This window comes from Stigmatopora argus, chromosome 5 (genome assembly GCF_051989625.1).
Source record: "Stigmatopora argus isolate UIUO_Sarg chromosome 5, RoL_Sarg_1.0, whole genome shotgun sequence".
NCBI lineage: Eukaryota > Metazoa > Chordata > Actinopteri > Syngnathiformes > Syngnathidae > Stigmatopora > Stigmatopora argus.
Window position 1 is genome coordinate 10,721,810 of NC_135391.1, and position 24,959 is coordinate 10,746,768.

Consider the following 24,959-nt stretch of genomic DNA (forward strand, 5'->3'; position numbering starts at 1 on the left):
ATGAAAGGAGCACAGAAATTAAGAGTTAAAAAAAGCTTTATTATCAGTGCTTGCCTTAAAAGGAAAAAAATACATATATACATGGTACCATTATTGTCTAACTTCATTAGGTAGCTAGCTCAGAATCAAATAAACCACTACCAATGAACAGTACAAGACCATATATTTAAAAAAGGAAACAAGATGGGCCAAGTAAAAATTGGCATCTTTATTCATTTTACAATTTGACAGGTTTACATACAGCATGGACATCAATTGACTCCAGTCAAGAGAAAATATGTGGGGTTTTATTCATTTTTATTAAAACACCCAAACAAAAAAATGCTTTGTGACTGGATGTAAACTATTCTTTTTAAATCACATGAAAACACTAATGAACATTCAATATAAGCCCATGTCCTTTTATATCCCCTGGCACAGCCTAAAACAGTTTGAAAGATCAAATTATTAAATGATGGCTATTCTAGAGCAGTAATGGATGTGTGAGTCAACACTATGCACACACGCACACACATCAAAAAAGACAAAAATTCACAAATAGGTTATTTTAATTTTCCAGATGACAACATTTTTGTGTATTTGGAAACAGTAAGTAGGGAAACTAAAGAACTACATTTTTGTTTTAGACATTGCAGAATATGATGCACAGGAATGTTGAACATCGCATTAAAATACAAAAATAAAATTGCCCCCCCAAAAAGAACCCACATTCCAGAATAATAGTCTGAGGGGGGCTGTGTATGGGGGAGGGAAAAGGGGGAGGGGCAATCTGCTTGAGTCAATCCTGGGGGGCTGTCTACAGCAATTGACCAGAGAACTGCTTCACACTGAAATAAAGAGTAAAATGCACAAGAATATCAATTGACAGTTCTGGAAATAAAAATATAACAATTGAAATATACAATAAAGCAGGAGGTTGAGTGAGAGGACAATTAAGTGGGCAAAAAAAAGGTGAAAAAATGAGGGGGAGAGGGGTGTGGTTAGTCCTTGAGTCCAAGCAGGTGCAGCACACTGAAGGGGGTGGAGAGGAAGAGGGAGGCAGGGTTAGTTACCATGACAACACAACCGCTAATTAGACAGCAGCAGCAAGCAGCAGGTTGTACAGCTGTATTAGCATCGACGAGAAGTAGTGTGTTGTATACGTGCCTACTGGTTGCCAAGGGAGACAGAAGAGGAGGCGCCCCCTGCTATTTGGCAGACTGTGATTTGTTGTCACTTGAGCTAACTAAAAACAACAAAATCACTAGTCTTCCACACAGCAGCGGCCAAGGGAAGAATCACTCCACTCCCTGCTTAACACTGAAACAGTTCCGGCAGGCAAATGGGCCATTTGTATGCGTTTTTTTTTGTTAAAACCAATTCAAGTAAATTATGTCCAATTGCTAATAAATATTGCCTCTCAGTAGCCGTTCAGTGCAAGAGGAAGGTTAGAACTAGTTGCAGATTGCATGGGGAAGAGAGGAAGGTTGTTAGTGGAGAGACAGCAGGCAAGAGGAAGTAGAAATAGAGCATTAATTCATTTCATAAGCATTACTATATATAAAATTCTTGAAATGGCCTGTATTACAATATTTTGAGTCTGCTGAAAGGCCTTTCGAATGTACAAAACAGACACTCGACAGGGAGCAGTGATTTTTTTATACATCTCAAATGATGGCTGTATCAAATTTATGGAAGCATTTGATGCACCAGAACAAGTGTTTTCTACATTGAGGCCTTATTTACAACAGTTCTTTTCAGTTTTGCTGCAACTACATCATATATTTAGTTTAACCACCCTAAACATTCTCAACACAAATCTATTGAATCTTGCCAATATTAATGATTACTTTAAAAAGGTCAGACTCTTTATCATGAACCTCAACCGCAAAATGAACAAAGCATTGTCCGTTCTAATTGCAAAGCTACCACGTGAAAGGAATTTCTATTATTTGGAGCCATAATCACACAAACTCATCCTAATTTTTAATTTTATATTAGTACTTTTGCTCAAGAGTCAGAGTGCAACTTGCCTGTTCTGTAGAAGGTACTGGGCATTCTGGATTTGATCCTGTGTGCCCATTATGGTAATGATGCGGTCTTCCGAGCCCTCCAGAGGCTCGTCGATCTTGATGGACGCGCCAGAATCGTGGCGAATCTGCTTGATCCGCTGTCCACCCTTGCCGATGATGGAGCCCGCCAACTGAAATGAGCCGTGGGAAGACATGGCAGCAAGGGGGTGAGGAGGAAAAGAGGAAAAACAAGCAGGTGCACAAACAGTCAGGAAGCACATCTCCAATTAGATACAATTCAGGCACATATGGGAACAATGGTAACTAATTAGATTAATTATAGCTACGCGGTTTGGAGATATATTTCACACTGCTGTGGGTTACAGGAAGGCTCCCTCAATAATATTAGTGTTTACAATAAGAATGGCATACAAATAGTTCAATTTGGGGTATTAACATATTTAGAATTTATATTCAATATGTCCGGCGATTTGCTCACATCCTTAGGGATGGTCACTTGGGTGGTGATGACCGGGTCGTTGTAGGCGCCCCGCCCACCTGACAGCAACAGATTGAACAGTCAGTCACAAATAGAAGGATACAAGAACACGTAAAAATAATTTCAAATGCACAACCTTTAGTGTTTTAAAATGAAAACCCATTTTCTAAGGTCTGTGTCTTGTCTCAGACTGGCCAGACTAGTTTTGCTAACAGCAATGGTTTTTTTTTTACCATCACAAATGTGATTAATATAAAGGAGAATACCTTGGTCAAAAAGAAATACTCAATTCAAGTGTTAATAGTCTGTGTAATAACGGCAACCTTCTCAGCGTTGTGACTGGAATTTATTAGAAGGGTAATTATCAGATCGAAGCACGCTCGTTTCTCATTATGTTTTATTGAATCACAGGTAAGTTAAATAGTTTCTTTTAATCTGGGTTTCTAAACAATGATTTACTCTGCAAACATTTTGTGTACAAAATGAGAGTTGGGATCTTTGCATATTGTGTTTTATAAGTGTGGCAGACACCCTTTTGGAAATTGAAATGGGTCTATAATTAAATGTAACACCAACTGTTCAATCTTTTCATGATTTTGATTGTCTTGATTGTGTCAATCTCAAGTTTCCATCTTTGTCTTGACTGTCTCTAACAACAAAAAGCCATTTCAGTGTCTGTGAATTCTAATTGAGGAAGTGTTGAGTTTTGAGTATAAACTCTAATTTAAATATGACTTTCATTGAACAAGGAAAAAAAAAAAACCTCAACATAAATATCCTGCGTAACTCCGTGAAAGCGGGATGTTGCGCTACCAGTGGGCGCTTTAACATAGACTGTGTGCCACAAATGGATAATTAGACTATGGCAGCGGTCCGCACATGGTGTGACATATAACAAGATGGGGGTGAGCGTTAAACTTCACACCCCACTTGTGGTAACGCGCCTATGACTTTGATACTACCGACGAAGGCCAATTACTGGCAAAACCAACTTCTTGCAAATTTTGGTGCCAATTGTGGAAAACAATAAAAAAAGTATATATATTTTTATATGAAAGAAACGGGGGAAAAAAGTAAGAAAAATTGCAGGAGAAATGCCAGCCTGGGACTCACCTGACTGGTAGTTATCCCAGGAGGAACTATTGTCTGCACATAACAGAAAGCAATAATACTCAATGACATTTTTTTGAGAAATAAAAGAACATTAAAATAAATATGCAGTGAGGGGAAAAAATCCCATTCTATTAAAAACAAAGTAGATTCTCTAGACTTATAGCATAAGTACATTTTAGAAACAGTTTAAGTAAAGTATTGTACACTACATGATTGTTTTTAATAGTGATGAAAAGGTTAACAACTTACCATATCCTCCTCCACTCTGTGAAAAAGAAACAGAAAGGCAGATAGGTTACCAAGAGGAGAAATCTCTGTACCCATCTCACACAAAGTGTGCATGCATCATCACTGGAGTAGATGCAACCAAACGCCGCTAGTTTTCATCCATCCGCCAGACTCCGCCCCTCTCCCTCACCCCTCCGCCCATCAGCACCAATTTTCACCTGCTATTCAGCAGCTGATGTCGCTAGGGCAACAGGCAATTCAAAAATGCTGTTGCTGGGCAACCACAGGCAGTATCCTGCCAGCTCTCAGAAAGGGCGGGTGGGTGAGTGTCAACAAAGCGTTATCGCCTAGCAACCAACTGTGGTCACCGCCACTTTCTCTTTGCACGGAAAAACAAGCTGGCCATGAAAAACTACATGGTAAGAGAGCAATTATAACCGATTATTATTGGACGGCTCCAGCTGGGACGATTACGGTCATTTCAAAGAGATGGCTGTTACATACCAGCGAAAGAATTTTTTAAAAAAAGCTCCGGCATGAGTGGACCACAGAGCACAATCACAGCTTGTTACAAAGCAGTGGCAAGCAGCATGCACCAGCCTCAAGATGCTGGCACCCTGCGAACTGCATGCATTTAGCAAGGGTCACTAACCATGTTATCACTGTAGCGATCCGCTCTGCCTCTTCTGTCACTGGTGATGAAAGAGACACGGAAGAGGGGGAAAGGGCGGAAGGAAAGAGAAAATGTTCATGAAAAAAATGCTTGAAAATATTCCAAGGTGATGAAAGAGGAAAATAAATTACAGTCCAGGTCAACCTGCGCGCGCACACATACACGCTGAGCAAGATTACAGTATAAACACATTTCCTCCCAGCCATCTTCCCACACAATCACAGGAACAGCTCTGACAGCGTTATGGTGAGAGGAGTGACAGGTGGTGGTGATGATGATCAGAGCCAAGGGCTGCTGCTCCCACCCCTCACAATGTGCATTTATTTGCTAGCCTCGTCACTAACATGAAGGGAATTTGTTTGAAATCCAATTTTTTTTCTCACCAATTTCAATATGCTCAGCCGTTATGTTTTGAATCATATAGCAGGGGTCTCAAACCGGTCCTCAAAGGGCCGCAGTGGGTGCAGGTTTTCATTCCAACTCAACAAGAGTATACCTTTTGCAAGTGTAATCAGTTAATCATTTGATTGCAGTCAGGTGCTACTTATTTTAGAAGACACCTGATTGGTTAAAATGTCAGCACTGGATCGGTTGGAACAAAAACCAGGACCCACTGCGGCCCTCGGTGGAATCGGTTTGAGACACCTGATATAGCGTATCCACAAAAAGGATTTGCTATAAAGTACAAGTGGACACATTTTAAAAGCAGAAAACATTCAAGTGGCATCCACATCCTCAGTCCAGCTAGCTAAAGTGCTTGCTGTCATGTAGTGTTATGGGCAATGTGGTGAAGGGGTACATTTGCGTAAATAAAAAATAATAGAAAACTATTCTACTCGAGGGGTGTCGGCAGAATAAACCGAATTGGAGCTGTGGTGGTGGAGTGTTGACTGGTACTTTGGCCATCTTATTTTAATAATGGTATGAGGACAGTGGAGCAAGTCTCGATAAATGCGCTGTCTCAGTTTCCCGAACTTTGAGGTAGAAAATAGATGGTTTTTAAATTGCTCCCTGCTCAGTTGGAAATATATTGTTAAGTGTTTTGTTGGAACTGCAGCTCACAAACAGGTTTTAACCCTAAAATTTCCTGCCAAGTCTAGTCAAGCCTTTCCTTTCTAAACTAATGTCCTAGCTCCTTTAGAAACCGAGGAAAGCCGTGAATTTCTTTTGCAACAATTAAAGATAGCATGTCATGGTGCAGTTTACTTCTCATCTAGAAAAAGCAGTGTTTTTTTTTAAACCTCCTGGTATGCGGCTATAGGAGCACGTTGAAATGTAGGCACTAGGTCAAGTCTTTAATCGGTACCCTCAAGCGGGACATCTTTTAACAATGGGCAAGTAGCTACGCATGTGATAACAGCTTTATACCATAACAAGCTTGTCACCTTGTTGTTCACACCTCATTACTTTAAAAGCTCTAATGTCAAGACCGTTGTAAATAGAAAACTTGCTGGTAAGTTTACTATTGGCAGCTGAAAATCATCCACACCACCACATATTAGACGGTTGTTAGCACAAGAGGCCATCATACTCTATTTAGCATTCAGATCATCACTACTGTAAAGGACCGAGAAATACAGGACTAAAAGGGCTAGGGAGGCGAGCAGAAATTTAGGGGGAGGAAAGGTAGGGGAAAAGTAAAACAACAACAACTTACTTTGACCTTTCATCTGAGCCACGGTATGAGTCATAGTAACGATCATCTCTGTGGAAAAGATGGAAATGAAAAAACAAAACAAAAAATACACAAAAACACAAGACACCTAAGGTGTGATAACACAGTTCATGAAATGGACAAATACTAAATATATATGCGTGTTTTGCACAGCACTGAATTTTATTCACAAAACTGGAAAGCTTGTATCCAAAAGAAAATCTGTCCGCTGCAGAAAAAAAACAAAACTAAAAAAAACTAAAAAAAATTGCATGCAAAAATAAAAAAAACACAGGGTGTATATTTGTTTGCATTTAAAGTGTGACAAGAAAGAGAACCTAGATAAACAACTTACCCTCTGTGTGACCGACCCATGGACATAGTGTGGCCACGGTTCCTGTTCTGATGGTGCGGGGGAGGACCTCGCCTGGGGCTAATGTCATCATAATCCCTTCGAGAGGGGGGCATCGGCCCCCGTGCAGACCTGCTTGAGGACATTCGATCGTAGCCACGGTCGCCAGCGCTTGGCCTGCTACCTCGTGGCGTGAATCCGCTCATTAGTCGGCGGCCGCTGCCACCGCCCCCCCTTTCTTCAAATGCCATTGTGAAACCTCCATATTCGTAGGTTTCGTCATAGAAATTGGGATCGTAGGGCTGTGCGCGGCCCTTGACGGGAGCCTAGAAAAGAAATTACAGGATGGACATTTAAATCTGAATTAACTCCAGGGAACATATTTATGTCATATTTGATGGTCTCATATAGTTACACTACATTGGGTGTTTTGGATTACATTAACGTGTTGTTTGGACAGATGGAGTGTAAAGCTCAATATATGTCAATGAGGGGATGCTCGCATTTCCACTCTTAAGAGTAAAAACAGTATTAGCGCACTAACCTACACAGACCCGTTTACATCCCTGGATCCCCAGTGTTATGAATTCTATTCAAATAAAAATAAATAAATGCTTAAAAAATAAACCATACAAACGTTTACATGCTGGATTTTACACTGAATGATTTAGATTGAATAATTGACTACAATTTAAGAATTATGGTGTAATGTAAAAATATAAATAAACATCACAGGTGGTGAGACTGACACCTTTAACAAAATAAAATAAACTTAACTATATAATTTAACAAAAATGCTAAATACAGCGAGAAAATTCATGTTGAATATGTAGAGTATAAAGGCTGTTCAACACATCTCTCCCACTTACGACAGCGATGACCTCTAGCATGGTCTTTATACATTCAACCACACGTTCCATTTTGCCACCGACGAGCACAACGCGGTCTGTCGACTGAGGACAGCAATCCTGATACAGCTTGATACTGGTCTTTGTATTCTGGAAAAAAATAACCCAGGAAGAATGTTTACAAGACAGTAGCAAAATGTCAGCAGAGTTTGTCGTCTAGAAATGACATGGTGTTCCTACAGTTGCAGTTAGGAATGTCCTGATCACATTTTTTTTGCATCCAATCAAATTTCAATTCACCTGGTTTAGTTCATTTACTAATCCAGAGTCCGGATCTGAATCTTCAGCATATATGTTTATTTTCAAATACCCCAAATTACTGGCAGTTGTTATGACCTTTCTTTTCTTTTTTCTTTTTTTAGCTAAAAATGTGATTATAGTATACAATACACAGACAATATTCAGCAACTCTGTGTCTAGGCCCAAAGGCAATAAAAATGTAATGGCGTTAGTATAGCAAATGATATTACATATTAATGTATTTGCTTTTATTGTGTATTTTCCTGTAATTGGGTTAGTGCATTTAAAATGCTATATTCTGGGGACACAAATGGTGTGTGTAAAACTTGCTAACCCCTCCACAAAAGTAAGAATACATTCTTACACTATATTTGGTGCGGGGGATTTGCTAAATTGCAAATATTTTTTTTAAATATAATTAGTTAAAAATAAAATATACCCCAAAAGGTTACAATTCTAGAATGAAAGAGTGCAGATATATAAGACTAATGCAAGTTGCCACCAATGTTTAAATTCAGATTGATATAGCTATGTATATATGATATTCCTAACTATTAAAAAAGCACCTCTCTGAGCTCCTTGATCTTGGCTCCTTTGACACCAATGATGGAGCCTGCCAGGCTTTGGTGGATAAGTATACGGAGATCACACTCAAAATCCATGCCATTGTACTGCTGGTACTGTGGGACGCAGGTAAAGAAAATGTTCATTACGTTCATTTATTCAGTTGAGCACATGAAAGAACACAAACAAGTCTCGTCCTTACCTCCTCCAGAGTGGGGATAATCTTGAGCAGAATCTCACCAATGGTCTCTATGTCGGCACAGATGCACAGGATGCTTTTTGTGACACATGCCAAGTCAAAGGCAGTGGCAAAACAGGGTGGGAGTGTGGGAAGCCCATGAGGCATCCCAGCAGCAGGAGGGGGGTAGGGGGTGGGGTAAAAGCATATTAGATCAAATACTTCAAAAGTGCAAAAGTCAACTATTACCATCTAATGTAAAATTATTCAAATATTATGTCCTTTATTATAGTAACTTGAGATTGTAAAGAAATGATAATTCTGCATTGTAGCTGGCTGAAAGCTACAAAACTCAGGAAGGCGATTATAAAGTTTTTGGTTTGTTGTCCTGATCAGAAAAAAAAACTAAGAAAAGAGACAAAAAGAAAAAAAAGAAACAAAAACAAAGTGACAGCAATCAGGGACCACTGAAGGGGCAAGATGTGGAGAATCTGGCTGGTAGGATTGGGGAAGAGGGCAAACCAAACAAACAAGGAAAACACCAATGTGTGCTCAAGAGAATTTGCAAGCATAAATATAAGGCCGGCACAATTAAGAATAGTTACACCAAATAAGCTGTTCAAGACCAGGCAAATAATGAATCATTTGTAAGTTTCACCAATTGATATCTGCACCCTCTAAGCGAGAAAAAAAAACACAATATTTGAGGGTGAGAAATATGAGTAAATTTTAAATTTAGATGACAGAAGTTTGGTAATTTTGGTAATAGCATCATTCTAACTGAAACTGCACACATGTTGTTCGGTTTGGAAAAGCAATTTGCAAGAACAAATTTTCGGACTTTTATCAGAACAAAATTAATATTGTGACAAAGGTCTGTGCGCAGGACGTCTTTTTAGAACACACCAAAAGTGTTATTTTGCTATGGAAATAGGAAACTAGCCATTAAGATTTATATTTAATGGTTGGGCAGTAAATAAAGCCCATCTCGGAAGTTAAGTAAGTTAGTTTTGTCTGTAGCGTTTCACTCATTTGTATGAAATAAATGATTGGAGTTTGTCAAATGTGGCTGCGGAGAGGCACTTAGCTTTGCTTTAGATATCCAAGAATGATGCATGCACTAGTAGCCACGCATTAGCCAGTTACGATGAATTTAGAGGCTCATATAATTTGCAACACGCAGCTCAGGTTCTACTTTTGACAGTAATACAGCGAGGTAGGGGGTTGTACGCATCCCTAAAATGAGCTTTAGGAAACATATCACATGGCTGAAACACTATAGAAGTGCACTCAATTTGTATGAAACTACTTTTTTTTTGCCCCGACTGGAAATTTACAAACTTTGGTAGCCATTCGTACGTCATTAATTAGTGCGAGCACAAACACCGAATTGGGATTTAGAACTAGGATTGAGCTCTAATGTTGAGCAAATGATGCGGGCATTAATGACTGGGACAGTGGCATGATTTGAGTTAAAACCATTGCAGCAATTAATGGCTACACCGAGATGAAATAAAAAGGTGAGCAAGGACAAAGAGAAACAAAATAGTTGAAGATTACCAGGGAATGGGTGGTCATCTAAGGCCTGTTTTGTAATGAGCTAGGGAAAGAATGGGTCGGCGCAAAGCTGAAGAATTATGGGACTAACACACAAAGCACCCAAAACATTCACTTTAAAGAGGGCGGAAGAAAGAAAGGAAAAATAACCATGAAAAAAAAAATGTAAAAAAGCATTCTGGCTAGCACAAAAAGCAGATTCTAACAAGATTAAGGAGAAAGACTAGTGAGCAGACTTAAAAACCTCGGCAATTAACGAAAAAAAAAAAGACAAAAAAAGGACAACATCAGCTATTTAGGCTTTTTTTTTTAACTGCGACTATGATATAATGAACATATGAAGGTTATCAAATACAGTGAGCTGAAAAAGAGGCAGGATGACTATGACTGATCTTCTCGTCTGTTTGACCTGTAGTCAGGCAGTGAGAGGGAGGAGCTTAGGGACATACCGCTCGGGCCCACTGCTGTCTGGGACTGACACACTGGCATTGTACTGGGCGTGGTGGCATGGGCAGAAGGGGCCAGGGCCATTCGAGCGTGGATGTCATTCGAGTAAGGCGCCCGTTCAGGGAACGGGGCGCGATTATGGACAGGGCCAACCGGGGTGTCAGGTGGGCGGGCGGGCGCAGGAGGGGCCATCCAGAACATGGGCAACAGAGGAGGAAGTGGGCAAAAAAGTCAACAGCAAAATAATAAACAAGGGAGAGGGGAGAGGGGAAACAGTTTTAATATACAGGCTCTACACTGATCATGTGTGTTGTATTCTCTCAGAGATTGGCTTGGCAGAGAGTAGAGATGGTCGACATTGGCAAAATGAAGTTATGTTATAGTAAACATGAAAGATTCTAACGTTTGGGGAACAGACCAGGAGACAGCAGGAGAGGGGAGTGGGAGGGCAAACTGGAGGCAATGACTTTGAATGAAATAAGCCAGGTTACCTGAACACCACACTGCTGTTCTTTTGAGATATCATTCACAGATTTAAAACATTTAGCAGTAGGACAGGTTTACCTGTAACTGGGTTAACATGGTCTACACTTAAATTGAGAGTAACCCACGGACATTGCTATCCAAGAAAACCCCTGCTGCTCATTAGAAAAGATTTAAGAGGCTGTAGAAAAGGGGGAAAAGGAGGAATTAAACTACTATCTTAATGTACTCACGTCGGAACGCAGAGCTTTGATGTTTTTGCCACCCTTTCCGATCACAGCCCCTGCATTCTGTAATAAAAACGTACACAAATCTCACTGGTTTCCGGGGTGTGAATTTCTATACATTTTATTTATTTATTTTTAAAAAATCATGTTTTTAATACTTCGTCATAGCGTGGTGTCATGTAGGATTTTGAGGGGAACAAATAATTCAATTTTTGAATGAGGCTGTAAATACTTTCCCAATGGATTATTTGTCTCAACATAAAAAAAAGACTGCTTATTTACTTTGCTCTGCAGGAGGATGCGGAGCTCAATCATCTCATCCGAGCTCCTGGAGCGCTTGAACGATTTTTGCTGATCTGCATCCTCGGCAGGACGCTTGCCTGCCGCAAAAGAGATAAACAGACAGCATGAAGTCGGCAAACAGTCATGACGTTGAAAAGTAAACCAAGTTAGACCAAAAAAATATATAGATTAAGTGACAATTTTTGTGTTTTCTTTAAAGAACAGCACAACTTGTGACAAAGTAATCAAAATACTGAGTACCATGTAACTGCCATTTTTTCATTTAATGTGAAAAGTCAAGCTGCATTTTAAAACAAGTGTATAATAAAAGTTAGAGATCTTAGCGTGGAAATGTAGAACCTCAAAATAAAAATAACGTATGTTCCCCCTTTCTCTGTAACACCTTCACACAACAATCTATAAAAATTACACACATTTACATTTAACACAAGAGAATAGTTTTCGTGGTTCACCGTCTTCCCCATTTGACTTCAACTTTTCACGTTTATTAACAGAATTATAGGCCTTAAATAAGACATGTAATGTTTAAAATCAGAATTGTTTTTTCTTTGTATTTGTTCAACAAAATTTAAAAAAGGTACAGTCCCCCTTTCACCCAAAAAAGCAAGTTCTTAAATTACCAAACCTACAGCACTACATAAAACATACAAATATGCACCAATGTATTACCATTTGTCTCTGTGGTGAATGAAGAATCGTCTTGCGGTTCTTCTTTTAAGTCCATGGTCTTTCTGAATGTGGGATAAACAAGGAACTGGCACACCGGTCCAGACAACTGGCAAGAAAAAAATCTTCGCTTGGCTGTGGTAATCTGTCAATATGGTGAGAGAATGGTGTTTTACATTTATTTTTAATAGAACGTGTTTGTTTGGAAACATGAGATGTAGTCTCTGAGCAAAGATGCAAATGCAAAAATGGAAATACTGAAAACCTTTTCAATCAATCAGAATTCCCATGATCAACTTTAAGATTTTTTTTCAGTTTAAAAAAACCTGGTCAACTTTGTTTTGTCCTGGGAGCCAAATTTTGATTTAGGAGGGAGTTTGAGCTACATTATTTCTGTAGGTGTCATTTTCCTTTTTATTTGTAAGTGCACAGAAAAAAACACCCATTCAACTACAAATTAATTTCACGTGTTTAGTTTTTTTCCCTTTTTAATTTAAGATTGTTGTTCTCAACTTGCTTTCTACAACATCTCAAAACAAATTTTCAAGTTTGTGTTTTGGCAAATTCTATTCTAAATTTACATTCCCTCATTCACAATAAATAGTGGCCTGCGCTGCTTCAACTAAGGGTTCCATTAGGCCCTCGCCTCGGTATGGATCGAAACACTGAACCTTGCCCAGAGTTATGTTTTGTTGACAAAATTCACGATGTCCTCTTCCACTTCTACCACTAAGACCACTATTTGGTCAATATGGGCGTGGCAAGATACATAATTTAATCACACAGCAGCAGCATTTGCGAACATTATTTTAGTCCGATTGATGGGATTAAGATGGTTTTTTTTTAAATTTAGCCAATAATCCACTGGCTTTATGACTAGTCCAATCACGTCACAATTTTTCCGATGCCAATAACGTACGTATGTGATAATAAGATGAATATCATTGTCTTATGTATAATTCACATTTATTGAACATGTAGATTTAAAGAAAATTAAATGATTTTTTAAATTTTTTTAAACCCTGCGATTTATACAAATAATCAACGGTCACGGTTTGATTTTGCTAAATTTGGTGAATAAATCCAGAATACGATGGCTGGTTATTGATACTCATCCACGCTAACTAGCTATTGCTAGCTAGCGTGGATGAGCATCCGTTCGCTGCGCGATTTTCTAGAACTGCGTGATTAAAGAACAATTAAATACAGATCACACTATTTAGTCTACGAGCAAGAAACCACTAGTCTTCGGTTATCACCAGGGCGTTTGCGTCAATACATATTTGGTAATAATGTGCGCGCACCAAGCCTTTCACGCTAGCTGTCAACAACCAAAGGCTAATTTCGCCATCTTGCTAGAAAATCAGTTAACAAAAGCAGCGCGACCACAATCACACAGCGCGACCCGATGAACTCAATACCCAACATAATGCGTTATATAATTGACTATGATTGATTCTGTGATATTTACAGCACCAAATGCAGCACTAAATAGGAAACAGAGGAGACAAAATACCGTACGAACCAAAACGTGCTGTGAGGCGCCTCGAAACCGCTCCTCTTTCCTTCTTTCACTACGGAAAAGAAAATACGCAGCTGTACAAGCTGAAGACGATTGGCCGAGCGCGAGTCTGAAAGATCCAAAAGACAACCTCTTATTGGCTCTTACTGCCGTCAATCAATATTAAGATTTCCCTGCCGGAAGTTGTTTGAGTTATGTCGTGCCTGTGATATTTGTGCAAGTCTAGTCTGGTAGGTATGTTTTGTTCAATTTTAATTATCACCAAGCAACTGAAAGCCAGTGTGTTTCAGGGTTTTCTTGTGTGTCAATTTTACGTTTTTTATTCTGAATGTATCATGTGCACGATGCATGTGGGTTAGAAACTTTTGGCGCCTTATTCGGGAATTTGCGTGTATTTTTCTTGCATCCACCCTTCAACGTATTGCTTATACGCACAACAAGCGGCGTTGCCGCTTGTCAATCATTCCCCAAACAGTATTTGCACAAACAATAATTTATACTCATTCACTAATAGAGAATTAATGCACCATGCATGTTTTTTTGGAATTGGGGTCAAGTTGTTGTACCCAGGCTAAAGAAACACGATCACTAGTGCTACAAGACCATGCAAGGGATTAAAAGGTTGCCATGTAAAATGATTATTAGTTTCTTTACTTTCTTGTTCGTGTCACTTAAAGATTTGACTAAAATTTACCGAATGATCGGTCTCATCAGAGTAAGAATACTAACGCCTTTTGTTGTGGTGGGTCACTGAAGGTAGAAGGCACAGCATGGCTTCTCAGGCTGTGGTCCAGATGACCCAAGAATGGCTTCAATCTTCTCTGAATGTCCGGGTGCCTTTTGCCTGGCTGGAGGCTTGTGTGGAGTGGCTACAGGAAGAGGCAGGAGATCGGCGCAGATTGTCGCAGCAACACATTAACCAACAGGTAGGTTAGGACAAAGTGTCTATGCAATGATGGTGTTTTGATGATATGCAAATAAAAAATGGGAAAAACATGTATAGAATTATTGCCTCCCATTTGAATGCACACATTATAAAACCACCCTCCTTCACATAATTACACTGCCATGTAAATAGAGCGATGGATAACTGAATTGTATGAAAAAATTGGCTAAGTCTCAAAAGTCAAATGTCCCCAATAGTTTAAAATCAAAATTTAGGTTTTACCTTTTAGCATCTAACAGCAAGGAACACCAAGATGTTAATGAAAGCTCCAGCGAGCAATTAACAATTCTAATGTCCCATTTCTACAAAGGAAGAACAAAGAGCCTCTCTTACACATTCAAAAACAGACAGCGTATTTTGCCATAAAATCCTTTTATTTTTAATGCGTGGCAGTGTATGTTATTCTATATGATTATTTTTGTAGCAATCACTATAAAAAATACAAGCTAAAAAAATCACTGGGAACGGTATGATATGGCATGCAGATTTTCTGATCTTTGTTCAAGTCTTCCTGTGTGAAATTTCAATGTTTAAAGACAGCAATATATAAAATGCAATCCATTGTGTCAGCTTGAGTTGCACTGTTGTTTAAGGTTTGAAAACATAAATTTTGGTACTATATCCAAAATTTTGTTTACAAACAGCTTAGGCTAAAAAAAGAAAATCCAGCTGAAAACAGTCCGTATTACTTTAGGTATTTGAGCAGTGGCTCTTGACTGACCTAAAGGACTTGGCCTATGCAGTTCTCCCTGAAGGACTTAGTCAAAGCCACAAGACACAGCTCAATGGCACCTTCTGTGTACAGGTATGTGTAGGTATTTTTTAAAGTATACATATAACTTCATCAGACCAAGAAGAGAGGAAATTAGTGAGAGAATTCCTCCTTTTCATTTTAATCATTTTATTTCACTTCATTTTTTTCTGTAAAAAATTGATAATGTCCATTTATTAAGAGGTTGATCTCATTTTCTCATTATCTGTCATTTTTTCAGGATCCACTGAATTGTCATTTTACTTTTGTCCTGTATCACCTTTTTGGTCACAGATGCTGCTCTTAGGAGACTTTTGAGGACAATATTGTATAACGGGGAAGCCAAATTTAAAAAGCAGCTTTGAGAAGTTTGTACTTTATACTTCAACATTCCCTCTTTGTTATAGGTTGACTCTTCTCGAGACATCAGCCAGCCCGCGTACAGTCAACTGCAGCAGTTAAGAGGCACCGAATGCAGCAATGACAATGTTTCGGATGCCACGCAGATCACTCAGAAGCCATGGGAGCGCAAACCCACACGTATGCTCCTGTTGCAGGTTTGTGGATATGTAAGAGCCGGGTGTCCTTTTTATGTTTATTTTCAATGTTGTAATTTACAGTATGATGGCTTCAAGTATTCGGGTGTAGTGACAAAATTCCGGCTCATGCATTTTTTTTCCTTTACAATCTATACTGCTCAATGCCATGGCAACGTGAACACTACATTAAAATACACACTATTACATTGCTGATATCTTTACCATCATGTATGTATATGGTTTTATAGAATTTTAAAATAGATATAGAGAATTTGGGTTGTGCCCCCTTAAATAGGGAGCAAAGGCAGACAGGCAGACAGAGGAAGCGGCAATGTAATCGATCTTGCTACAGATTTAAAGCAAAGATCACAGTATTCCTAGTTTTTCAATTGTTGTAATAGCAGCTTCTGTTACAGAGCGATACACGTTTTCATGATTGAGTTCAACATCGCTGAGAAATCCAGGGTAATTGGAAAAAACAAGTATGCATTTAACTATGAATACATGGCCATCATATTGAAAGTAAAACCTGTAGGGTAAAACCTTATTGTCCCCAATGGATGTGATAACACAGCTTTATGTGTAAAGAGCCCATAGCCAACCTGAAGGCAATCTCTTAAAAGCTTTCTACTGATGAAACTGCATTAATGAAACTGGCTGTATCTCAAATGTACATGGCTTTGCTCCTCTAATTATAGTGCACTCAGGCACACAGATATTCTTTACATTCAGTCATCCAATAGAGCAGACCGAGACAGTATCACACTAATCCCAAAACAATCTAAAAGATGTGAAATACTGTCTTGATTAATATCATTATCTCTGTCACAGGTGACAGATGGCGTCCAAAACTTGGAGGCAATGGAGTATCAGCCGATACCTCTGCTAAATACTACTCTTAGGTGCAGGACTGCAGATGTTTAACTCTTGCATAAGACAAGAAAGAAACATAAATGACTTGTTTGTATTTTTGACCTCTAGGCCTGGTGTGAAGCTGCAACTTCAAGGGCAGATAATCTGCAGGCTTGGAATGCTTTTATTGGGACCTGGAAATGTAAAGGTCCTGGGTGGGGAAGTAGAAGATTTGGCTGAGCGCAACAAACAGGTCTGTATTCTTGAAAGATAGTTTTCTTTTAAAAAATATCACTGGCCGCCGTAGAGATTCTTTTGGAAATTATTCCTTCATGTTCCATTCTGGGGAGCACACCCTGAATTGGTTGCCAGTTAATCATAGGGCACAATGAGACAAAAAAATCATGCTCACACTCATATCAAGGGGCAATTTAGAGTGTTCAACCAGTCTACCATGCATGTGGGAGGAAACCGGAGTACCTGGAGACAACCCACAGGGAGGCTATGCAAACTCCACGCATTAAGTTCTAAACCCACCAGTAATTAAAATATATATATTTGGATTTGATTTATATTATTATATATATTATATTAATATTTGATTTTGCTTGCATTCATGAAAAGTAGGGCACTTACTAGTTCTCATCCCTGAAAGGGAATTTTGTACTACAGTCTACTTCTATTGTGGCAAAATGGGACCTTGACCACTCATCAACCGTTCAGCGCCTACATCATAATTTGAGCTAAACCCTCAGGGATTGTGGCCATTATAGTGTACAGCTATTATACTATTTTACATATAAGAGTCATATATAACTGATAACTGTATTTTTCTGACAGGAAAGGATCCTATGTCAGGCGCTAGGACTTCCTGAAGAGCAGCAGGAAGAGGAAGTCAGGGAGGTAGTGCCGCCATTAAATCAAGGTAGAGAATCTCTTTGACAACGTTTTCCCCCAATCTGACAATGTGCCAACAAAGTTTCTCTTTTCTCTCATTACCAAAACAGCTCAAGGGGATGTCGCTAACCAGGAAGAGCAGGATTTTGACCTAGATGACCTAGAGCTGCTGGCAAGTCTAGAGGCCCACGAAGAGCAGGAGGTGGTTGAGAGGGTTCCTGTAAGACCTATTCAAGATAGTGGCTACAGGACCCTCACTCAGACCTCAGGAAACTCTGTTGGCAGGAACCTGAGCTCCTCTTCCAGCAGGTAGGTGGTTTGTCAGTTAGAGCCAGCCAGTGTCTGTGTTTGTAAATCTCTTCTCAGTTCATTGTTTATGCGTTGTGTAATGGCAGCTTACATTAGCACACCTAGTCAGCTCTTTGTTCTATATTCTATTTTTTATTATTTTTATAGCGACTCTTTCTAATGACTGTTCTTATTGGTCTGTTCCGCCTGCAAAATTGATGGGTAATTTGTTGTAGCACCGTTACTGAGAGTAGTGTTGTTCAATAATGACCTGCCTGTGTGCATTCATTATAGTGATCTGTTTCTTGAAGTCCTGTGGTTTGAGACGCTAGACTAGAGCCACCAATGAAAGCAAAGTCCTGCGTATCAATGCTTAGTCTTTCACATTATTTTTAATAGCCTTTAAACTTTGTTCTTGTTGATACCAAATACATTTTCTCATTTATATTCCGAAAAATGTGGTAATTTATGATCCTTTTTTCTAGAAGTGAAGCTTCGATGCACTCTTTCGCCAGCGGATTGAATTCATACCCAAGTGGTCACCGTGGTAACGAGCAAGAGCAGTCCAACCAGCAAAGCCTGGATCTCGACGATGACTTACCCGACGAGGATTTGTTCAACCTTGCATTGGACGTGGTGGATGTGGTGGACGTCCCAGTCTCTCAAGGAGGCGCCACTATTCAAAACACCTTTCCCTCCGCGCCTCTTTGTGAAACTCCAACAGAGCAAGATAGACTTGACGTGGAGGATATGGATTTTTCATCCGCAGGCATTGAATCTTATGGAGAGCAGGCACAAGTTTCAGAGTCCGGCCAAGTAACTGGAAACGAGACAGCTAATAAAGCAAATGACGTTCAGGATGAGAGTAATGCTTTAAACACTGCAATAGCAAACACGGACCAACTGGATGACATCAGTCTAAGCTCACCCCCGTTTACATACCTGTGTCTGCTAGATAAAATTTCAACACCCACATGCATCACTATCAAAGCCTTCATTGTCACCCTGTTGGGTAAACTAAGTGGCAGCGAAGGCCTGTGGCGAATCTCCGCCACACTGTCGGACGGAAGCGGCTACCTGGACGCCACTCTGTCCGACCGGGTGCTGGTGGGCCTGCTGGGTTGCACGGTTGCCGAGAAGGGAGAAATGAAGCGTGACCCGGCCCGCAGGGCTCAGCTGGATGCCAGCATGAGGCGATGTCAAGAGGAGCTGGTGGACATGTGCTGCCTCATGACCGTGGAGGTGGGCAGTGGGGGCGGGGGAGCCGTGGTGACCCAGGCCGAGCCTGTTACCGAGTGGGTCCACTGCGAGCTGGAGCGGAGAGTGCGAGACAGGAAATGAGAACGGCGTCAGGGCGGATAATGACAACATTGACATTTACCATTAACACCAGTTCTTTTTCTAAGATTGTTTTTCGAAATGACTACGATAAAGCCGCCCTTCTGTTTATTATCCGGAAGAAACGAGGTGTGAATCCATGTCGAAATGAATCCCATCTGTTACACGTGAATATAACATGTTGTCATTAGAGGGCGATTTCATTCATTTATTCACAGAACAATTTCCATGCATGCAATGTCCTTCATTCTGACTTGAACATTAAAGCATCTAATTTCTACTAAATGCTGAATTGTAGGCATAATTTTGAACTCTAATAAGAGTACTGTAGCAGAGGAGCCGTGTTTATATTCAAAATTCTATAATGAATTGCTGGCTTTGCATTCATTCATTCATTACATCCATCACATCTCATTGGAGAGGTAATTGAATATCCAAGGGGAGTAGATATCTTAAATAAAGTCTCCCACTGGTTGCAAATAAGAGGAAGGGAAGATGAAGAAGCGGTCATGATTTTTCATCATTTCTCAGCATTAAGGTGCTCCTCTGTTTTTGTCCTAATGACTTCCTATGTGCGGCACAAACTATTGCTGACACTTTCTTCGTATTAATTGCAACAATTCTTTGAAAGGTGATTGGAATCATTGAAATTGAACTTTTTATTGGTAAACTTCCAATGTGACTTTGAGATACAAAATAATCAATCATTTTAAGATTCAATTAAATTCTGTCGTTGGAACATCTACTACAAAATAGCAAATGCTAGAAATAGGCATCGAGTTTAAAATATTGGCAATAAATATTGCTAAATCAAGCAATAACAATCATTCTTTTGAACATCTGGTGCTGTCTTATTCAAGTTTTATACACATCACACACATTCATTGGAATATTTAAAAAAAAAAATGAATTCATCATGGTGTATGTTTATATACTGTATTTTCCTCTATTTCTTTTTTGAAAGACTGCTCCATATTTCAGTGGCAACGTTGGCCGAAGCCCTCGTCCGTCCCTAATGGCTTTCCATTTGCGATGTTTACGTTATTATGTAAGCTGTCCACTCATGGTTTGAGCCGAAGATAAAACACACACCAGTTCTCCTCTTTAGTAAGACCGAATCTTTTCCAATTTCACTGAGCAGAGATGTTTCGGGGGGTCGGGGAGGGGATGGTGCACATATGGGAAGAGAGTACTGTGCTAATTTCTCCTAATGGTCACAATGCAGCTGCCCTGTAGTGCTTCCATCATCAAGGTAAAAAGCACAGGAACAATCCTCGCAGAAAGAAAAAAAAACTATGCTCGAGCAGCTGTAATTTTCTTTGCCCTATTACATTTAGTAATGAAAAATCCTTTCTGATGCCTCAAGCCTCTCTTTCAGGGGCCCACATCCAAATGTGCTGGAGGACATGAGTCATTATAAGAAAGATGGAAAAATATGAGGAAATTGAAGTTAAACTATAGAAAAGTTGGCTTTTGTTTGTCTCATCTGGATGAAAGATGTGCGCTTTGAAAAAGAATAACCTAAGGACCATTTCCGTTCCTAATGGACTCTGCTTTTAATTATTGAAATTTCCAATAGTAGTACTATTGTCATTTGTAGTCCATTAAAAATAAAGTAATAGTAATAGTTGTGATTCACTAGCAGAAATGTAGTTCTATGATGGAACATCCAAAAATGGTAATAAAGCAATTTACATGCAGCCAATATTTGAGTTAATGTCCCCCCCATTTTTTCTCTTTACTTGCATAAGCATACAGGGTTGTAAACCAATTGGTATATATTCCTTTCGGATATTTAAATTGTCTGCAGGGCCTTGCATAAAATAATTTTTATTCCTGCAGTAAGAACACTTTTTCCCTTAAAGTTTTCCTATTGTGGTTCTTGTATAAAAACCTTAAGGATTGGCAAAAACATAAGTTCCCCCCTAGCCCCCCCAGTCTAACACTATAGAGATAATTAATCTCTTTTGTGACCTGATCAGTAAAGACTCAGGTGAGAGATCATTAACAAGGCTTAATGGAAAAGACCATTACGGCTCCACAGGATAACTTTAAAAGAATGCCGACAAACGATTGACAAGCCCACAATGCAACTGGCCGCTCGTGCTGTGGCGCGTTCACATACTGCCAAGACATTTCTACCATTTGAATACAAGCGTGCCGTGCCGAAACAGGCCTTTAAAGAGAATAACGCAAAGGAGAACAAATAAAGAAACCAATGAGTGATTTTTTTATGACAGGGAAAAGAATGGCTCGCTCCCCTCACTTGTCCTTTTCTCTCTTCCGCAGAGACCAAACTGCCTGACAAGCTTGTCATTAGGAAGGTAATTTGACAAGCTGTGCAGAGTGCTTTTCTTTCTACTTCAACATCACCACCTCTCGTTTCCTTTCTTCTCATTATTAAAGTACAGAAAAAGAAATCAGAAGATGGACTTAAATCGAGAAAAAATATGTTCAAAGGCACATGGACAATCTATTCTTTGATTTTCTGCCAACATGAGACTATAGTGCAAAAAACACTCCAAAAGCCTGGGCAACATGCTAAAAAAGTGATATTCTGCCATAAATTATAACACTTTGCCAAATAGTTAGCTTTTAGTTTAAAAAAATCCTCCTATTACACCACCAAAATGCTGTTTTGTGTGTATTACGTGTTTACCACTTTGCAACAATTGCCAATCAAACAACAAATTCCTCAAGTTGACATATGGCAGTAAAAACCTAGTTATTTTGCCATACTTCAATTTTCTAAGCTACTGAATCAACACAAAGCCAATAAATACAAATACAAAAAAAAGAGATCTTTTAAATACCAATTGGAAGGTGTCAAACAAAAAATGTTCCATTCCTGCCATGACAATGCCACAGACATATCTGAAATATTCTTCTGAATACACATTCTTCTACAAGATTACACTATCATTGTAAATAAAAATATGTCTACTAACAACCTCACTCAATGAACAAAGTGCAATATATTATAGGAAAAGGTTACAGTAAACAGCTGCAGTTTTGCACCTTAAAAATCCATCACATATATGACGTCAGTATTATTGTATACTAATAATTTAATTCAACAGGGGTAGAGTGCAAACGCATCAAGAAAACATTACATCACTAAAAGTTAATCTTTTCTTCAGTCACATTTTTAACACCATCATTTTATTGTGTTGTATTTTATGACATTTATGAAGTGCACTTGTTTTTCACTTGTGTGTGTGTGTGTGTGTGTGTGTGTGTTTGTGTGTGTGACTTAATGCCACCTGCTTGATGAGCCCAGATGCGAAAGGAAAGGTTAAGCATGTACACAGGAAGCCAATGGGACAAGGATGCATTAAAACACAAGAAAGGGAATTAAGTGTCCCAGCCAAAAAGCTTTGCATGTAAATCCTGAAATGAGAGATAATCATTGTGAGCAGGGGAATTCATCTCAAATACAAATGTCCATGTAAGTACAACATGAAAGATAAGTGATAATACTGCCAAATTGAAGAGTTGTTTGCTGCTCTTTCTGCTACTTGATGGAAACATCAAATTATATTATTTAAATATAACTAAATAAAACAATGCGAATATACACAGTGGACAATGTTTATATAGCAGCTATTTTCATCTTCAAGTGTCTGATTTCACTTAACTGTTCTTGCTTTTCATCTCATGAGTTCACTGTAGTTATTACTCGTAAACACGAGTTTACTCTACGTTTAGGCTCCAGCACCCTTGTCATCATTGTGAGGATTAGCCATGTGGAAAATGAATTAATTAATTAAAAAAAAGTCTATGCAAAAAAAATTCAATGTGATCAACTGAGCTCTTTTAAGAGTCTGAAAAATGTTGTAGCATTGTGTTATGGCTTGAGGAGAAAGCTTATTCAAAGTCTAAAGGATAGGAAAAGAAATTTGAGACCAATCGAAGGCTAAGCGTGGGCCAATTATGTGGGCACCTGGATAGTGTGTGCCCTTGTGGGTCTCGATTCTGTAGAGCACAGGATGTTTACTTGCCTTGCTTGGAACCATGCAAAGGTGAATACACCTAATATTAGATTATCATGAAAAGAAAACTACTAATCCACTGAGTAGACTATTGAATATGTTCATAGAGTGATGCACGTCTATTGACCATTCGCCACTCGCAATTACATGTTTCCTGTGGAACATTGTGACTATTTGTTCAAAACCCTTTTACGAAATCGATAAGAATATGTTAGCGCTATGAGATAATTCTTCATTGGTGAACAAAGTCAGACTAGTACAATGTAATTGCACATTTCATGAATGCACAGACACATTGAAAAACAATGGTGGATGTCAGTCACCATTGTGGGTTCGGTGCGTTATAATGCAATATCACAGTCTGTTTCCCCTAATGGGATGAAAGACCATGGTTCCAGCGTGACAGATTTAACATGTATTAATAAAATACGCATAAAGATATTCATGGTCACATTTTTATATCTTAATAAGGAAAGGAAAGCAAATTGTGGTGGTAATGACACATCAGCCAGTATCTGTTTTCCATCCTGATTGTCATCATGTCAAGCAAACATGTTATCAAGGCAAGACAGATGGAAAGCATGCAAAATAAATCAAAGCAACACTCTCAAATTGAATCAAATGGAATTGAAACCAAGGATATAAAATGAAAAGATATATTTAAAAATAGTAGTCACCACATAAAAATGAAATCGTACAAATAAATAGGTTCTACGACACATGCTTTCAGCCATTCCGTACTTGACATTGGGATATTATGCCTGATCACATTATTTTGTTCATTCCTTAATTTTCCGTAGCACTTACCCTCGCGAGGGTTTGCAGGGGTGCTGGAGACTATCCCAGCCAACTGCGATAAGTAGGCAGGGGACACCATGAATTGGTTACCAGCCAATCACGGCCCCACTGAGACGAAAAACCATTCAGGCTCATGTATATAGGGACAATTTATAGCGTTTTTATTTAGTTAACTTTAATTTATTTGCATTATTTTGTGTGTATGCTCACTGTGAAAAACAATAACAGTATATCTTTATTATTGTGAACATGATTACATTTATTTCTTTCAATTAATGTACTTTTCACCTGGAACATTACAACGCTGGACTTGCTTCTATTCAACATTTACGCACATCACAATATTTCAAAAGTTCTATTTCCACATATTTCCTAATACATGTCTTTTTTCCCCCGCAACAGCTAATGCACAGTATGTACTTATTGATATGTGTAAACGATGCCCATGTGCTTTTTGAAAACATCTCTCTGGACGAATACAGCGACTTGAGGATGCTTGACAAGTGAGGCTCTTAGTGGCTGAAACAAAGATAGCTAAATGCAAGTTGTCGTTTGAGAAGGTCCTAATGCACCTTTAAGGGTACTCCACTGCTCGGTGGCGTAGCTCGCCATTGAGATTTACTTTTTTTTTTTTTGCAATGGAAGGTACTTGAATGAGAAAACAAAACTGCCACAGCCATCAGCAATCCATTAAGAAACTACAAAGAAATTGTGTTCATCAGTGTTTCCTAGTGAGGGAAATGTTGGAACAAAGTTTTCCATGAAATATCCTCAGCTGTGCCATAACAAATATTATCAATATAACCGGTCCATTTATTGTTATTATTTTTTACAGACATTTTTTTTTTAATCAAGACCCATGTGAGGATAAGTTACATTTTTACTCGCTTACAGCATTTTCTATGTATGTAAATTGTGTTTTTGAGCCTCGTCATTTCACTTTTCCCAACTTT

At 39.0% G+C, this 24,959-nt stretch overlaps 2 protein-coding genes across 6 annotated transcripts; one reads left to right on the forward strand and one right to left on the reverse strand.

Moving 5' to 3' along the window:
• Positions 1–193: 193 nt before the first annotated feature.
• hnrnpk (heterogeneous nuclear ribonucleoprotein K) lies at positions 194–13,749 on the reverse strand. Of its 3 annotated transcripts, none has more exons than XM_077600077.1 (16): positions 13,609–13,749; positions 12,087–12,228; positions 11,397–11,494; positions 11,121–11,177; positions 10,407–10,450; positions 8,425–8,497; positions 8,225–8,338; positions 7,380–7,508; positions 6,514–6,836; positions 6,162–6,209; positions 4,484–4,523; positions 3,853–3,868; positions 3,604–3,636; positions 2,491–2,549; positions 2,013–2,182; positions 194–827 (listed from the first exon to the last, which is right to left on the reverse strand). In XM_077600077.1, the coding sequence occupies exons 2-16, from the start codon at positions 12,139–12,141 to the stop codon at positions 797–799; spliced, it is 1,290 nt and encodes a 429-aa protein (XP_077456203.1). In that variant the 5' UTR covers positions 12,142–12,228; positions 13,609–13,749; the 3' UTR covers positions 194–796. The 3 variants fall into 3 exon arrangements, with proteins under 3 accessions (XP_077456203.1, XP_077456204.1, XP_077456205.1); XM_077600078.1 differs by having other exon boundaries at positions 194–1,011; XM_077600079.1 differs by lacking the exon at positions 6,162–6,209.
• A 20-nt stretch (positions 13,750–13,769) lies between these two features.
• On the forward strand, positions 13,770–19,424 carry rmi1 (RMI1, RecQ mediated genome instability 1, homolog (S. cerevisiae)). 3 transcript variants are annotated; one of them, XM_077600080.1, is made up of 9 exons: positions 13,770–13,835; positions 14,362–14,531; positions 15,246–15,356; positions 15,710–15,859; positions 16,673–16,743; positions 16,823–16,946; positions 17,534–17,618; positions 17,701–17,899; positions 18,364–19,424. In XM_077600080.1, the coding sequence occupies exons 2-9, from the start codon at positions 14,376–14,378 to the stop codon at positions 19,217–19,219; spliced, it is 1,752 nt and encodes a 583-aa protein (XP_077456206.1). In that variant the 5' UTR covers positions 13,770–13,835; positions 14,362–14,375; the 3' UTR covers positions 19,220–19,424. The 3 variants fall into 3 exon arrangements, with proteins under 3 accessions (XP_077456206.1, XP_077456209.1, XP_077456208.1); XM_077600083.1 differs by having other exon boundaries at positions 18,367–19,424; XM_077600082.1 differs by having other exon boundaries at positions 13,780–13,839.
• Positions 19,425–24,959: the final 5,535 nt, after the last annotated feature.

What these genes read in the sequence shown, in the direction of transcription:
- hnrnpk (XM_077600077.1), bottom strand. Translation starts at nt 12,141, where the DNA reads ATGGACTTAAAAGAAGAACCGCAAGACGATTCTTCATTCACCACAGAG. An exon ending in GCATCCTCCTGCAGAGCAAA is followed by an intron (nt 11,178 to 11,396) that starts GTAAATAAGCAG and finishes TTTTTATTACAG; the next exon opens with AATGCAGGGGCTGTGATCGG. An exon ending in CAGTACCTTCTACAGAACAG is followed by an intron (nt 828 to 2,012) that starts GCAAGTTGCACT and finishes TCTTTATTTCAG; the next exon opens with TGTGAAGCAGTTCTCTGGTC.
- rmi1 (XM_077600080.1), top strand. Translation starts at nt 14,376, where the DNA reads ATGGCTTCTCAGGCTGTGGTCCAGATGACCCAAGAATGGCTTCAATCT. An exon ending in CACGTATGCTCCTGTTGCAG is followed by an intron (nt 15,860 to 16,672) that starts GTTTGTGGATAT and finishes TCTCTGTCACAG; the next exon opens with GTGACAGATGGCGTCCAAAA. An exon ending in CTGCTAAATACTACTCTTAG is followed by an intron (nt 16,744 to 16,822) that starts GTGCAGGACTGC and finishes TTTGACCTCTAG; the next exon opens with GCCTGGTGTGAAGCTGCAAC.